Source organism: Palaemon carinicauda, chromosome 2, assembly GCF_036898095.1.
Source record: "Palaemon carinicauda isolate YSFRI2023 chromosome 2, ASM3689809v2, whole genome shotgun sequence".
NCBI classification, from domain to species: Eukaryota; Metazoa; Arthropoda; class Malacostraca; order Decapoda; family Palaemonidae; genus Palaemon; species Palaemon carinicauda.
The window spans coordinates 196563403-196580159 of record NC_090726.1 but is presented as its reverse complement, the minus strand read 5'-3'; the positions used below and the strand labels follow the sequence as shown (position 1 = coordinate 196580159).

Sequence of the window (16757 nt, the reverse complement as noted above, 5' to 3'; positions counted from 1 at the left end):
TGGTGTCAGTGCACCTCACAGTGTGTACATTACCATTATTAAAGGGTATTGCTGTGTCCCTTTGACTCTCGGCTGCATACCCTTTTTACTCTTCTACTTTACTTCTTTCCTACCTTTCTTAACATTTACCTAGTGCAACTGTGGCATTTTCTTATTGCTCCTTGGCTCTGAATGGGCTCCTTGGCCCCAGAACACTGCCATATGACCTAAATTCCATCATTCAAATAGAAATAATGGATTTTGTTGGGAAGATGATCTTTGCTTTAGCATCTAAAGATAGATGGGTTCCAGGTTGTGCCTGAAGGACAGTTGTGAGTTTTTGTTATGAATTTGAGTAACTGGTACAGTGAAGAAAAATGCTCATTTAGATAAATCAAGGGAATGACAAGAAAATTATTCGATTTCATGAAATGTCTTTTCTTATCTAATTTTGTAGCCCGTTATGCCACATTTAGTAGGAAAGTTTTTCGTATTTTATAATCATTGCTTTTTTTTCATACATTTTATTTCTGCTACTTTATTTGTCAAATAACATTTTAACATCCTGATCGTATCTTGTCTTTTCCCACAGCACTTTCAACTTCTCTGTGCCATTCTTATCGTGGTTGCTGATATTGGTGCTGATTGTGGGGACAATTGTTTTGTATTACATCCCCGTTCGATACTTGGTCATGATGTGGGGTGTAAACAAGTTCTCACGCAAATTGTTCCGGCCACATTCTATGGTAAACAACGAGGTACTAGACTTCCTGTCGAGAGTACCAGATGATGAAATATTGGTAAGTTACTCATTTTGTATTTACAGGTACTTATTTTCTTTTATTTTTTAATGCTAGTGGTTGTGGAAGGATTCTTTTTGGTTTGATGGTGGGAAGAGTCCTATAACATGGTAGTAATAGGAAATTGGTAGCTTTGGATATGAGATTAAACTGAAAATCTATTTACTCTAGTTTTGTTGTTGTGACTGAATGATTATAGAAGGGAATTTTACTTATTTTTTCTAAATTCTGGGAAAACTTTGATTTGTTAAATGCAGAACTGAAGTTTGAAAATTAATTTCCTATTTTTAATATAAACAGTTATTTCCATTCAAAAGGCTATTACATAAACTGTAAGACTTTACCTCTGGCGACTAAAAAAAAGTGATGTTGAAGGCTGAATTCATGTATACCAGGAAACAGATTTACCTTCATTTCATTTTAGGTGTATCAATGAACTCTGTTATGGTTCAAAGAATTTTATTCTATACAGTACAGTATGAGTAACGTTTCAATTACCACGTGATAGTTGATGCAAAATAAAATTCCATATTTGACATATAATTAGCTAAAGGATGGAAAACCCTCGGTGAAAACATTAGAATGATTTGGATTACTTAAAACTAACAAAGGATATGTATGTATAGATATCATTGACTAATTTAGTTGTGAATGAAGGGAATATCAAGGAAGGTTACAAACTTTGTCTTACATGCAGTAGACTATTCGTAAATCCCTATTACTGATAAAAATTTCTACGTGGGAATATCGTATAATACAGGAATATAATGTAGTAGATATTATGCCAGTTATTCAATGTTGCACTGCACTAAATATTAATTGTATGACATTTAAGATGAAATGTTATGTGTGAAATCTAAACATAGTTTGAATAATTGAAGAAAACCTAAAGCAGATTTGTCTCATCTGGCATTTACACTTACAATTAATTTAATTTGTAAAAAAAAAAAAACAATAATTAGATATATTTTAGCCAATTAAGAAATATTAGATGAGAGGTGAAGGGGATACCTTTAATTTAAACATTCGCAAACATGTACTCAGCAAAGAAAAGAAAACAGACATCAGGCTTATGAATCAAAAGATGGTTTTTACCCATTTCAAAAGTAATGAGTGTAGTATATCATACACAGTAGTACACAAATCCTGTAATCAATTTGTATGGTACTTACTGTAAATCCCAGTGTTATTTGCTGCATATAGATTTTACAATTAATGATCGTTTAGACTTCAGTGTGTTTATATTTAACTTTACATCAGTGTTATGTTGGTGTACGCCACTTTAAGGCTGGTATTCAGAGGGAACGTTTTGCAAGAAGTGGAGAGTATCTCCAATAAAGGGGGGGGGGGATGTACATGTTTACAAGACCTATGCTACTACATAAGTAGAATTGTGAGCAATGATAAATAATACCTGTTAGATTTTGCAGTTGTGGCCACAGAATGCCAAGATTCATGGCTGGATTGCAGTAGGAAGATTTTATTAAAAAAATTAAATTTCAGATATGTAGTGTGCAGAGAATATGAAATGGACTTTGATCTCAATGATTATAATAGTTTGGAGAGTTGGTGGAAAAGGTGTTATAAATTGTTAAAGGTTAAAAGGTCCCTCATGAATGGCGTAGGGAAGGGACAGTGACAAAACCCTAGAGACTGACTATATAGCCATATGATCCGCACCCAAGCTAGGACCGGGGTGTGGCCAGGCAATGCTGCGGATGACTCAGCAGGTAGACTTACAAGCTTCCCCAAAGGGGATGAGGTTGTAGACACTATAAGAAACTATAAAGCTTGAGTGACTCGAACCCCAGTCCAGCAGAACGCCAGGCAGGGACATTTCCAATAGGCCACCAAAAGTAGAGAATGAATTATGCTGTAGCAGAATTAAGAAAAGTAGGAAAATCAGAAAATCATGGAAATGTAGTGGGCATGAATGTCTAAGCCACGTGGGTTATTGGACGATTAGTACTGATAACAGTAGAGAGAACTCATTTTACTCGCAATCCCCACCATGAAATTATTAGCTGTAATTTTGATTTAGGTTATGGATAACTTCTTAGTTAGGTACTTCTGTCAATCTTTTCTCAATTACCACTGCTCAATCAATCAGCAATCTTTTACCTTTGATTATGTTTCTACTAGGCCCTCCTTTCTGGTATATTGGCTATATACTTGATGGCGAGATTTGTAGAACTAGATATTAGCAACACTTAGTCCAAAGTAAAAAGAAACCACTGGATTACGGGCAAATTAGAATGCAGTATTTATTATTATTATTGTTATTATTATTACTACTACTACTACTTGCTTAGCTACAACCCTAGTTGGAAAAGCAGGATGCTATAAGTCCAAGGGCCACAACGGGGAAAATAGCCTAGCGAGGAATAGAAACAAAGAAAAATAAAATATTTTAAGAACAGTAACAACATTTAAATATATATTTCTTATATAAACTATGAAAACTTTAACAAAACAAGAAGAGAAATTAGATAAAATAGTATGCCCAGGTGTACCCTCAAGCAAGAGAACTCTAACCCAAGACAGTGGAAGACCATGGTACAGAGGCTGAAGCACTACCCAAAACTAGAGGACAATGGTTTGATTTTGGAGTGCCCTTCTCCTAGATGAGCTGCTTACCATAACTCAAGAGTCTCTTCTACCTTTACCAAGAGGAAAGTAGCCACTGAACAATTACAGTGTAGTAGTTAACCCTTGGGGGAAGAAGAATTGTTTGGTAATCTGTGTTGTCAGGTTTATGAGGACAGAGGAGAATCTGTAAAGAATAGGCCAGACTATTCGGTGTATGTGTAGGCAAAGTGAAAGTGAACCGTAATCAGAGAGAAGAATCCAATGAAGTACTGTCTGGCCAGTCAAGGACCCCATAACTCTCTAGTGGTAGTATCCCATCAATAAATAGAGTAGAAATCATTGATGCATGCTACATACAAAACTTGTGCTTCACTATATAGTGGGAGAAAGGTCTATCTCTTTACAGTAGAGGGACGGATTCAGAAAGACAGTAAAAGAGGTTGATTTGAATAGTACTGTTAATAATTTTCAGATCGAAAAATTTATTTTTTTTCAGTATTGTATTTCAATTGAAGAAATACATTACAGTAATACCTCAGGTTACAAGTGACTTAATACGAGCATACAGATATGTATTGGGTTGCGAGTATTACGTCAGCCTACGAACAGAATATTTCCTGCTGTATGGCAGTTTTTGTGGAAAAGTAGAAATGAGATTGTCACTCAATGCACAGCAGGTAGTTGCCCTATGCCTATACGCCACCACACACAGTGTTCATATGGTTTTATTCAATTTTTATCTTGCATTAGCTCACATCACCCCATTTCTCTTCCACTCTGAACAGTTCTCGTATAAGCAAGCATAATCACTTGCAAGTGTCTTAGGAATTGTCATTTGTTGAGCTAATTCAGTTAGTGATAGTGAATGTCGTTCAAGAGAGAGAACTCTCGATATTTTACCATTAGTTCTCATAGTGGAAGTGTCTCCATCCAAGTAGTAATCCCTCCTATTCCTCCTCTCTCTCATGTCAGCCACAGTTCCTCAGAGATAAAGTGCGAGTTAAGTTGTTAAATATTCATATTTTTTTATTGTGAATTGTTCATTTGTATTCATATTTGATGGTAAGGGTTATAATTTGTGCAATAATTACCATTACAAAATCTTTGAAAATTAATTTATACATTAATTGTATTTATGAATGTGTGGAATGCATTGAGTGAACTTCTTTTATTTATCTTGGGAAAAATTATTTTAGGACACGAATTATATTCATAACCCTTGTTACTACTGTAACTAATTTATACCATTTTACAAGGTACAAAGAATTTTTATTTATTATGTACATGTAGAAAAATATTTTTAACTAACAATAGTATACCATCTCTTAGTACAGTATAAGATATACGTGTAGTAAAACTGAAAAATAAAAATGAAAACTAAGAAGAACGAAAGCTTTGTACATGACAATAATACCCTATGTCGTTAATTGGTTTCAAGAGACCCGATGGAAGTCTTAATTTATTCTGTAAGTTGAGTTTCAATTATGTCAGTCTCCGCCCTATAAAGGGACTTACGTGATCCCTATACACCTACTGAAAATTAAAAACCAGATACTGTATCTTCATTAATAAGCTTCCATGTGAAGTACAGTACTTTACATTAAAGTACTTCATTGTTATTGCACGACGTAGAGACTGTCATAAGGTCTGATAAAACGGTGTAATTTGGATACTGTTTTCTAGAAAACTGGTTTCTTGTTAATCCCTCTGAGACAGTCTGCTACTGAAGTATGTCTCTATTTGAATGATGTGTTTGTTTTTTCTAAACTTAGGCACAATTTCTTAACTTTTAGATAAACACCTTATGTTTTCCACTCCAACTTTTCCCATTTTTAATTGATATACCCTGTATATTTGTAATATAAACATATGATATTCAACAGATTGCAGTGTTCCATTGCTGTCATAAATAGCATTTGCATCATGAAAATAATGTTTTAGATTTTGGAAAGGTCTGCATACAAATACTACCCTGTCAATAAACTAAAGTTGTTAACTTTTACTGAAATTTATTCAATAGGATTTATATATCAGACGGAAATATTGTTCATCTATGAAACGCGAGAGAAGAAAGCGAACACAACATAGCAAGCAGTGATGTGATGTAAAGGCAGTAAGATAAGAAAATCCCTTTTTTTGGTTTGGCATTTTGCTTGTGTGCTTTAAATTGACACATTGGAAAACAGTTGCAGTTATGTGCAACTGGTGTTTACCCCCTAATATTGTATGCATTAAGGCTTTCTGATGAGTGAGCATGGTTGATGAAAAAGAATACAGTATAGTATTTGGATAAAGCTTGAGTGATAGATATTTCTTTTGGTGAAAAGTAACACTTCATGCAAGGTGCTAAAGACATATTTCCTTACTTTTTCCACAGTATTTTGTTATATGGTCACAACCCTTACTGGAACTGTGATATGATTGTTCCACTAAAGGGAGGAAGTTTATTTTTAAGTATTTTCTATTGGTAAACATCTTTGCCATACCCATGCAAGTAGCTTTTTAAAAGTTACCTTGTAGTTGGCAGGAAGATTTTGGTGCCATAATGAGAATGTTAGTCTATCTTTGGTTAGAACATTAGAGAATGTTTCATTTCTGTATCGTGAGATAGTGTTTATTCTACTGAAATGAGTAAACTATAGCAAGCTAAGTTGAGAGAGTTGGACAGATTAGCAGTGTTTATAATAGTATTGCTTGAGCTCTACAGAAAATAGACTTTTTGCAGAAATAATTTTCAGATGCAGGATTAGAGAAGTGTACTAATCAAAAAGGTGGCCTTTCTTGATAGTCAGTAGAACTATTTTCCTTAGTGTTAGAAAATTGGCTTCATATTCATGTTAGGAGGGATCATGCTTTCATGAAATTGAAATTTTTTTTTGCTACACATATACTGTAAACAATTATGGAGTTTAAGAGTTGAAAGTAATAACTTCTACTGCCAATATCATTGTACAGTATGTTTCTTGTAAAATATTTAAAATACTCTATATATATTATTTATGAATGTACCATTTGATCAAATACCTGCAGCTCCTAAGAGCAGTGCAAGTAAGGTATAAAAACTATAGTCAATTATTTTTAGCGAGGCAGATTTGCACCAACTCGCTGGGGTGCCCTTTTAGCTCGGAAAAGTTTCCTGATTGCTGATTGGTTGGACGAGATAATTCTAACCAATCAGATAGCAGGAAACATTTCCGAGCTAAAAGGACACCCCTGCGAGTCAGTGTAAATCTGCCTCATTAAAAGGAATTGAGTATAGGTATATGTGAAGTGATGTGTTGAAAGTATTACTTTTGAAATTTTCATTACAGTATTGTTTTAGTTATGTTCCCTTGTACTCGAGTTACTCCACCACAATTTTTGTATAAATTATCAGTCATAATAGAATTGTACATGAGTTCTGAAATATGCACTTTAGATTTTGGGGTGTACCTTATATTTGCACTTGCTTCCTTTTTTTGTGCTGCATTTTAGTTTGTCAATTGATCTTTTTTATACCAAATTGTTTCTTTGATTTTGCATTACGATTCCCTTTTCATGTCGAGCCAAGATAGAAATAAATTCCTTGATCCATATGCCATAGTTAGAGGGGAGGAAATCCCATGAATTAAACAAAAACTTGATTGTAAAATTAAGGTAGTAGTTTGAGAGCTGTAGATTACTTTTATGTTAAAATATTTTGCATACATTAAATAACCCCTTTCAAGAGATCAATCTTACTTGTGTAATGTAATTTTACTGAGTTGAATATTGTGTAATTTTTCTAAGTATAAATGTAAAATTATTTAAGGTTTATCAAGTGATTTCTTGTTGAGGAAAGGTTTTCTTAAAATGGGTAAACAGGTCAGGGCTGGGGTTATTTCTGTTCACTTTGTAAGATTTTCAGTTCCACTTTCACGTGTAATTTGCTCTCTTAGGATTATTTTCACAAATAATAGAAAATTGAGAAAAGTCTAAAGCATTGTTTTAGATGTATCGAGTAATTTTTTTATGAAATTATTTTTATAGCAATATAAAATTAGTGGCAAATGAAAGATAAGGTTCATCAACTTGAAGGAAAGCACAGTAGATATGTTGAATATTAGATACACTGATAGTATCATACACAGTACATTGAGTGATGCAGTAAACATATGTTGAAATGCACTATGTAATGTTGATGATATCATATAGTGTACAGCAGTATAGTAAAATAGAATGCAAAAATCACCATGTACAGATAAAGTACAACTTAAAAAGAATTGCTTCATGCAAACCTATTTCTTATATTTGGTCCCCATTTGTGGCCTCTTGAATTCCCGAGAAGAGTCTCTGTAGCACTGGAGCATCCACTGCACATGCTCCAGTGAATCCTGTATTTACTAGAGTTAATTTCATTTTTAACTGTTAAAAGTGAAAAATTTGGAGCATAGGATACAGATATTTGTTCCAAGTTTCTACAATGATTTTGTATTGAAAAATAATTTCATTTTTCAAAAAGTGGATTTTTTTACCATAAGCATATTATTTAGTAGTGTAAATCAGGTTGGATGGATCAAGCTGTTTAACATTAATCTGATTGGAACCCCTAAGATCTATAGAGAACTCATTTTGGAATGAGGATTATACTTACTTGGTATACTTGGTCGAATTTAGAGGGTCTTCCTCACAGCTGTGGTGGTCCACCGCTGACGCCAGTCCATGAGTCCTTCTTCATGAGGGTGATCTGGTCTGGCACAGAGTTTGAGGCTGCCCTGCAGCACGCTGTGTAACCTGGCACAGGAGGCTCATCTGGCAGCATCTGCAGGAAGGTGTCAAGTGCTTTCTTGAATTTGACGACCGAGCAGCCTGTGGTGTCTCTGACATTTCTCGGCAGTGTATTAAACAGTCTGGGGCCGTTGTGGGTGAGGCTGGAGGCAAGGAGGGTTTTTATCCTTCCTGGTGTCCTGGAGGAGAGGCTTTGTCTTACACATGAGCGCCCAGAACGCTCACTTTCACGTGCCCTCAGTAAGTCAGGGGTAGGGTTAGGCACCTGCCTCTCCAAGATTTTCCAGGTGTATATTATTCTATATCTCTCTCTTCTTCTCTGTTGAGAGTAGAGTCCCAGCTTTTGCAGGCGCTGCCAATAGTTGAGCTCCCTCATTCCTTTAATTGATCTTGTGAAACTCCTCTGGACTGACTCTAGCTCCTGTATGTCCCCCTGTTTATGGGGAGACCACAGCTGGCTGCAGTAGTCAAGGATTGGCTGTATGAGGGTCTTCCACAGTGTCAGCATGACCTCTAGCTCCCTTGAATGGAAGGTACGCAGAACCCAGCCAACCATGCGCCTGGCCCTAGTGGCGGTGTCCTTGATGTGCTGCTGGAAGGTGGCATCATTGTCCATGAGGACGCCAAGGCACTTGACTGCATTGCTTGGTGGGATTGGGTGCTGTGTTTTTGTAAGTAACTCGGTGGAGTGGATGAGTTCAGTATTGGGCCCCAGTCTCATTATTTCAAATTTATCCTCATTGAATTGCATGTTGTTTGTGTCAGCCCAGTGGAAGACCCTCTGGATGTTTGCCTGCAGCTGGACAACATCATCAGACGTACTGATCCTGTGGCTTAGGGTAGTGTCGTCAGCAAAGGAGGACAGGAAGGAGCCCGTGACTGTCTTTTCAATGTCGGCCATCAGGACCAGGAAGAGTAGGGGGCCAAGAACAGAGCCTTGGGGGACTCCACTGCTGACTTTCTCAGGCTGTGACTTGTGGCCGTCAACAGCTACTGCCTGAGTCCTGTTGGTAAGGAAGCTGTGCAGCCACACACCCAGCTTCCCTGCTATCCCCATGGCCCTCACCTTGTGGAGAAGGATGCCGTGGTCCACTCGGTCGAAGGCCTTAGCAAAGTCTAAGTAGACCACGTCTACATTTTTGCCTTCAGCAAGGCCCTGGAGCAGCCACTCATAGTGGGCCAAGAGGTTGGAGAGACAAGACCTTCCTTTACGAAAGCCATGCTGAGAGTTACTCATCAAGCTGTTTTCTTCAAGGTGGATAATGATCTTGTTTCTTAATATTTTCTCAAATACTTTGATAAGGTGGGAGGTGAGGGCCACTGGTCTGTAGTTTTTGGCCTGGCTTCTATCTCCCCCTTTGTGGATTGGGGAGATGATGGCCTCTTTTAATATTGATGGTATAATGCCAGTGTCCAGGGAGCAGCGCCAGATTTTGTAGAGAGGGAGCGCCAGAGCTTCCTTGCATCTAAGTAAAAGGATGGATGGCACACCATCTGGTCCAGCAGCAGAGTTGATTTTTAGTTCACTGATCGCTTCCTGTACATCAGTTATGGTGAAACGGATGTTCACAAGAGTCAAGTGATGTTGGGTGGGCACCTTAAAGAACTCAGCAGGTTCGAGAACGATCTTGGCAGGTGTAGGATGCGAGAAGACTCTGGTATACTGCTGGGAGAGAATCTGGCATGTTTCCTCAGGGGTGTTTGACATCATCCCATTTCCTGCCTGAAGTGGTCCAACCTTGACTTGCGTTTTCGAGAATTTCTTGCAGTACTTAAAGAAAAATTTAGGGTTGGCCTTGATGTTGCACACTGCCTGCGTTTCTTCCCAGTCACGTTGCTTCTCGTGTGAATCCTTGAGTTCATTTTCTATATGCGAGATCTTAGCTTGCAGAGAGTATTTCCGGGTGTCACTCTTTGTTGTTTGCATTTGTCTATTTAAGTTCGCCCGTCGCCTCAAAAGCACTTTTCTGTCCCTTGGTATGTGACTACTTCTGGTGGCTGGCAGTTTTCTTGTTGGCACATTACCTTCACAGGCACTGAGTATGGTTTTTAGAAAGTCATTCAGCATCACCTCAGGGTTGCCAACATGGAGTTCTGACTCCCAGTCAGTGCACTGTAGTTGGGCATTTAGGAGATCCCAATTCACTTGGCTGCTGAAAAAGTTTAGTTTGGAGAAAGGGTTCTTCTCTGTTGGTGTAGCCATTTCAGGGGAATGTGATTTGTTGTACGTAGTGTGTATCTTGAGGAGATTATGGTCAGAGAAGATGGTCCTTTCAGCTGAGACGTAGTTAATTGCATCACTGTTGTTGGTGAAAAATAGGTCAAGTACATTGTTTCCCCTGGTTGGTATGGACACCATCTGAATGAGAAAGGAGGAGTTCGTAATGGACAGGAGCAGTTCGGCTTGAGACTTATCAGCGAGGGTGCTCCCAGTTTGGGTTCCTTTGGGCCACTTCAGGAAGGGAAAGTTGAAGTCTCCAGTGAGGATGACGTCAGGTGTAGGAACTGGCAGGGAGTCTAGTAGGCGACTGAGAGCTTCCATGGCATTACTGAAGTTTCTAGAACAGCTGCCAGGTGGACGGTAGCAGTTGATAATCATCATATTATGTTGCTGGATTTGTATGGCTTGCAGTTCAATTTGGCCGTCTGAGTATGACAAGAGGGGTATTGAGTTTGGAGCAATGTCATCCCTCAAGTAAATGATTGTGCCGCCATGTGTTCTTTCTTTCCTATCTGTCCGGAAGGAGGTGTAGTTTCTGATGTGTATTTCAGGCTCCTTTATTCCTTCAGATAGGTGGGTTTCAGTGAGGGCAATGAACAGAAAGTCCTCCTCCCAGGCCAGCTCTCTTATGAATGATATCTTGCTTTGAGCTGCCTTGGGGTATAGACCCCGAATATTGCCCACGAGGAATTTTTCTAATGTAGTGCCCCGACTCTGGGCCAAGCCCAGGTTGGGGTCATGGGCGACACATCTGCTGGGAGTACTTGTGGTAGTTGATTTTGCTGGGGTGTTTGCCTCATGAAGTTCTGCAATACAAGTCCCTGAGCCTCTACAACTTTGTTCATGTTTGCCATGTAAGCTTTCATCTCCATGAACATTTCTAAAAAATTGCTTTTGTGGGGCTCTTGTGGTGGAGGAGAAGGGTTCGATGTGCTTGCTGATCTGGAGGGTTGTTCAATTTCGGCAGGGCTCTGGATCCTTGCTTGCTGCCTTTTTGTTCCCTTTATATGGGTAAGCTTGCACCTCTCCCTAAAAACATTCTCTTTTCTGCACTGAATTTCTACAGAGAACAGGATGATAGCTGGGGCAGTTCCTACCTAGGGTGCAACCCCTCTCATCTCTAAAACCATGACTCACATATTTTTGGCATGGTTTAGGGTGGCCATAGCTGCAGCCCTTCCCACTTGCACCAAATTTGCAGTATCCTCGTCTGTAGTACCTACATACACGTGGGGCGGATGTGGTAGATGGACGGGGTACAGTCATGCTGGGTGGGTGTGATTGTACATTTTCTAGGTTGGCTACTGCAGTACTTACAGGTGTAATGGGGTCCCTAGAATGTGTGGGGCCAGGCTGCTCCTGTGACCGTTGAGTTAGACTGAGGTCCAGGTTCTCTGGGGTGTCACCCAGGGTCATGGCTCCAGTTTGGCGGGATGGTGGGATCTGGGACCACATGGCATCAGCTGTAACCTCATGGTTCCCTTGCAGGGTTGATTGTAATAAAGTCCCCCTGGAGCTTGCCTGCTCATCTATTGCCTTTTGTGCTTCCTGTGCTACCTTTTCCCAATCTTCATCTAGGTACTTGGACACATAACACTTCTCACAGGTATATTTCCTGGTGGTTTTCAGGAGACACATTAGGTTGTATAAGGGCAATTTTGAACAGTAGTAGTGAATCCATTCCTTACACTCACCACACTGGATGGAGTGTGTCATGTCATCACTCAAGCTACAGGCAGCACAGGTAATCACATGGCCTGTGTTGGAATCATGGATTTTGTTTACACTGGCAGCCATCGTAGATTACAAGTACACAAACACAAGTACACAATTTTTTAGGTTGGTCCTGATTGTAAACTTATTTAATATCTTCAACCTTTCAATAGTTTGAAGATTTGTCGTTTAATTCCAACTAGTCTTCGGTGGATAATCACTCGCGAGGACCTTTATATCAAGTCACGAATGATACAACGTTAATTATACAGATTCACTTGCCACAACGAGGCACTATTCAGCACATCTGCACACTACCACCTCTTTGCCAACTACAAGTTTCATCTTATTTCACTAATCTTCACCGAATAATTCAAATCTGCAAACAAAATTATCAACCAGATATGCAATTGCAATGCGTTGCAAGTTTTAACTATTGGTATCCACACTGTCCAGTTGTCCACTCCATTCATTCCTCTGACTGAAAAACAAGTCATCTATAAGAAAGAAACCCTGTTATTAACCATGATATTAAGTAGTTTATAGTTTGCAAGTCCATCATGAAATTATTAAAATAATTTGCCTCTAAATAGGCATGTAAGATGCAGTGATGAGTAACCCAGGAAAGTTTGTCTGTGCCACTATGAAATATGAGAAATTAAACCTAAAATAAAAAGATTTGCTTGTACCAATGAGAGTTCCAAGTTTGGCCTCTTAATTTATTATGAATGGCCTTTTTTTTTTTTAAATGTAGACATAACTTTTTATTCACCACTGAAGAACTAACATCTCATCATGAACTCAAAAAACTTATGAAAGAGTAGCCAGCTTGTATTTTTTAATAGCAATAGATATTAGATTCCCTTGGAACTGTGGGAAACCGGGGAATTAGCCAAGGAGGTCGTATTGAGCAGATCAATATCCTTTGATGTCACCAAATACAGAACTGACTGCGTTGCTTGATAGAAGTTGATGCTTTGTGAGGCTTGGAGATACTTCTTGCTGTCTCTGCTTAAAAAAACCTTTTTTTTAAGGATCTAGCAAATCAGTAAAAGTGAGACTGATATCCATTACAAGACATAACCTCAGTAAACTCATCTTACTGGGTTCAAAGAGGTACTGCACTATTGATGTGATTTTCTTCTCCCTTTAAGTGTGTGATCAAGTTAAATGAGGGAAAAGCATAGACTTTCAGACCATCCCACATGTTTCTAGAGTATCTGTCTTTCAGGCTGCTGGGTCCAATTGAGTGGGGTATTAGACTGGAATTTTTACTGACATAAGTCTCTCTTCATAGTTAATACATGGCAGATCTATTTTGATATTGTTGCTGATTTTGAAATATTTTATATTAATTATTCATTTCTCATGTAGTTTATTTATTTCGTTATTTCCTTTCCTCACTGGGCTATTTATCCCTGTTGGAGGCCCTGGGCTTTTAGCATCTTGGTTTTCCAACTAGGGTGGTAGTTTGGCTAGGGGTTCACTGCCTCATGGTTGTCATAGAGATAAACAAATGACTTGATGTATCAACTACAATAAGGGAAACATCTAGATGTGCCAACCACTCAGAAGAAAAGGTGTCTCCTTCAGCTGAGACTGTCTGCAACTACAGTACAATGTGCCTTTTTTGAATGAATTACATATTTTTTATATCCTTGAATTAAGTTCCTTATTGTCAAGGGACAACAAATTTCTGATATAATTATTTCTGGGTTTCTGAGGTATGCACTGTTGCTGTTCTGTCTTTCTTTATTTTTATCATCAAGGAAGACTACTTTCAATTATAAGATGGTGATAAGTCGTAGCTTTTCATATAAGGACCACATCCCTGCTGCTAGAAGGGGGAAGTGAGCACCCTATTCCTGTCTTGCAACATTTGGAGAGAGCTTAATTAGGATAGCTACTGGTTGAGACTGCTATCCAGGACCTGGACCTGGAAAGTTGACGTAGAAGCTCGATTCTGAACCAACTGCAAGGGACTAACTTCATTCAGGAGATGAGATAACCAATCAGTGATTGCTATGCTGACATGGAAATATCTACAGTAATGAGGTCAATCTGGATCATGTCTTGTTCTGGGCAAATGTTTCAATGACAGTCCAAATCTACTGCCCTTGTAGTAGGTTTTAGATTAAATTTCTTTCACTCGATTTGGATACCTACCTAGCAATTGACATACATGACGGAGGTGGCATTACCACTGAAGATTAGCAAAGATCACACCCGACGATGTCATCATGAGACAGTTGTTCAGTAACTTGTGGAGCCTTATTCTATTTATTTGCTACCTGTATGAGAGACTAGATTCCTCATGGTATTCCTGGTTGCAGCATAAGCCACTTCATTTAATAATTCCATTACCATGGTATCCAGAAATGGGTAGAGGTTCATGAACCTTTGCTAAGTAAGTATAAGGGTATAGTAGAAAACTCCATCATTGCCATATTTGCACCCTTCTTCAAAATATGTTAATGAACAGGCACAGTATCCTCCAAAGAGAGAATAAAGGCCCAACTAAGCAGATTCGGCTCTATTCGTAGACCCTTGAGTAGTAGTGTATGGGTCATTTACCCAAAATCTATTTCTGACAGTTGGGTATTGACTTGAACGGCAAATAACAATGCTTGGTCATGTGTATTTCTGCTGCGTTGAAGCTTACTGACTGGGAGGATAGAAAAAGAAGTACTGTATAATAAAAGAATTAAATCATCACTTCAATGCCTGACGATGTTAGCCATGCCTGGGTTAGTTATCCAACTAAATTGTAAAATCAACTTTATATCTGGTCTTGGAGAGAGAAAGGTTTGGGAGGGCCCATGGGCCTGTAATAAGCTTCACTAGAAAATTTTTGTATTATTGTCTCCATGATAGTGCTAGGATGTTTGTCATGCAAAGTTTAGAAGCCAAGGTTGAAAAGTCATTTGGAGTAGAATCTGTCTTGAACTCAGCTTCTGAAAATCTTGTGCTTCTGCAGGGTTAGAGAAACCTCTAGAATGTTTTTTTTTGCAAATGTTGAAGTTGAATTTTTGTGATTTACTTCTAGGTGTCCCTTCTTGGTCCAAAGGGCAATTAACATTGTGGCTTTCTTGGGTGGGGTCACAGGTGAAAGTGTGAGTTATCTCTCATTACTCTACACTAACTTACAAGTACTGATTGAGGCATAAACATTGTTTGAAGAAGACCAAAATAAAAAGTATCAGATAAACCTTGGCAATGGCTCAAGTCCTGTTTACTAAAAACAAATGATCAAATGTTTTACAATCTGGTGTCTTGTACAACTTATATTCTACATCATGGCTCTGACCACATTAAGACTTGTTTGGAATCTTTGTTCATGAGTTTGGTGAACATAGAGGGTTGATTGTGTTAGGTGATGGCTGAAACAAAAGGTTTGGATATATGTACAGTAGGTTGGATAAGAACGTGTCAAAATTTGGTTGCAAATGTAATTAAAAACAGTAAGTTTTATCAAAAGTCTTGAGAGAGTGTTGAGAATTATGTGGAATGATTGATATGGGAAGATGATACATTAATGACTGGGGACAGAGGAGAGAAGCTCCATAGGTTTGTGAAAGAGATCATTAGCATTTGCAAAATTAATAGATAGCGAGAAAACATAAAGAATGAGGTCAGGAGGGTGAAAGAATGAATGTTATTTTACTATGTATGGTAAACAAATGGAACCACTTAGATTCATATAGATTTGGGGGTTCAATATAACCTAAACAGTGATGGTAACTGTGCGAAGAAGGTTGGGAAGAGACTTCGAGTTTATGGGAGCTGTGGAGGAAACATGTCGATTGATTGTTAATCTAGCTCATTAGTATGGAAGTGAAATATGGAGGTAGAATACAAATGTAAAGAGAACAATTGAGACTTTCGAGATGAAGTGTTTGTGCAGTGTATGTGACAAGGGAGAATGGAAAGGGTAAAAAGTGTAGAGGTGTGAAGTGGTACAGTAGTTTAAGATCGTTCAGTCATGAGGAAAGAATGGTGGACTAATGCAGTTGTAAATGTAGAATTATATCATAGCAGACTGCAAAATTCACTAATGTTTAAATACAATGTAAATAATCTTGTTTTCTCTATTTTTCTGTAAACTGTTTCCTATTCTTAATACAGTTTTTATATTGGAGAAACAAAATTCTGCCCTTTTATCAATTTTTCCATTTTGCAAAGTTTTTATTATAACTAGAAGTTTTCCCTAATAGGACAAGTTCATATACCATGGAAAAAAGAGGAAGGGTTTTATGTTTTTAACCTAATACTGTAGATTTTTTCCTTGAGAAATAAAAAAAACAGTACAGTATATTCTATGATAAAGAAAAAATAAATATTTTTCTCTTCTAGTAATGAAGAAATTGTGATAGGTTTTCAGCTCAGTGGTCTGATTAGACTTATTTAATGGCATGGTAAACCTTATGCATATACTTGGAGATGCATTTTAAAATCAATAAGTGAAAAAGTTTTGTCATTTGCATTTGAAACCACTTGATTACCCCTGTGAATGTATGATACAAGTGATGTTGCACCCCGTAAATCTCAAGTATTGTGCCTTTCAGCTCAATGGGCCATTTCTATTTGAGCATTGGTTTAAGAATGATCCTGTCTTCTATAAACATGAAAGCCTGTTATTTTTAAAAAAGGATTGATATTTATATTTAGGACAATTTGTATATCTATGCACTTGTTGGATTTTTTATCTT

At 38.0% G+C, this 16757-nt stretch overlaps 1 protein-coding gene across 1 annotated transcript in view; it reads left to right on the top strand.

The window, feature by feature from the left end:
* Window positions 1–16757, top strand: part of Mctp (multiple C2 domain and transmembrane region protein) — a 487710-nt gene that overhangs the window by 462891 nt on the left and 8062 nt on the right. The window contains 1 exon segment of the mRNA XM_068352315.1: window positions 572–779. Within this exon segment, the coding sequence (XP_068208416.1) occupies window positions 572–779 (208 nt within the window).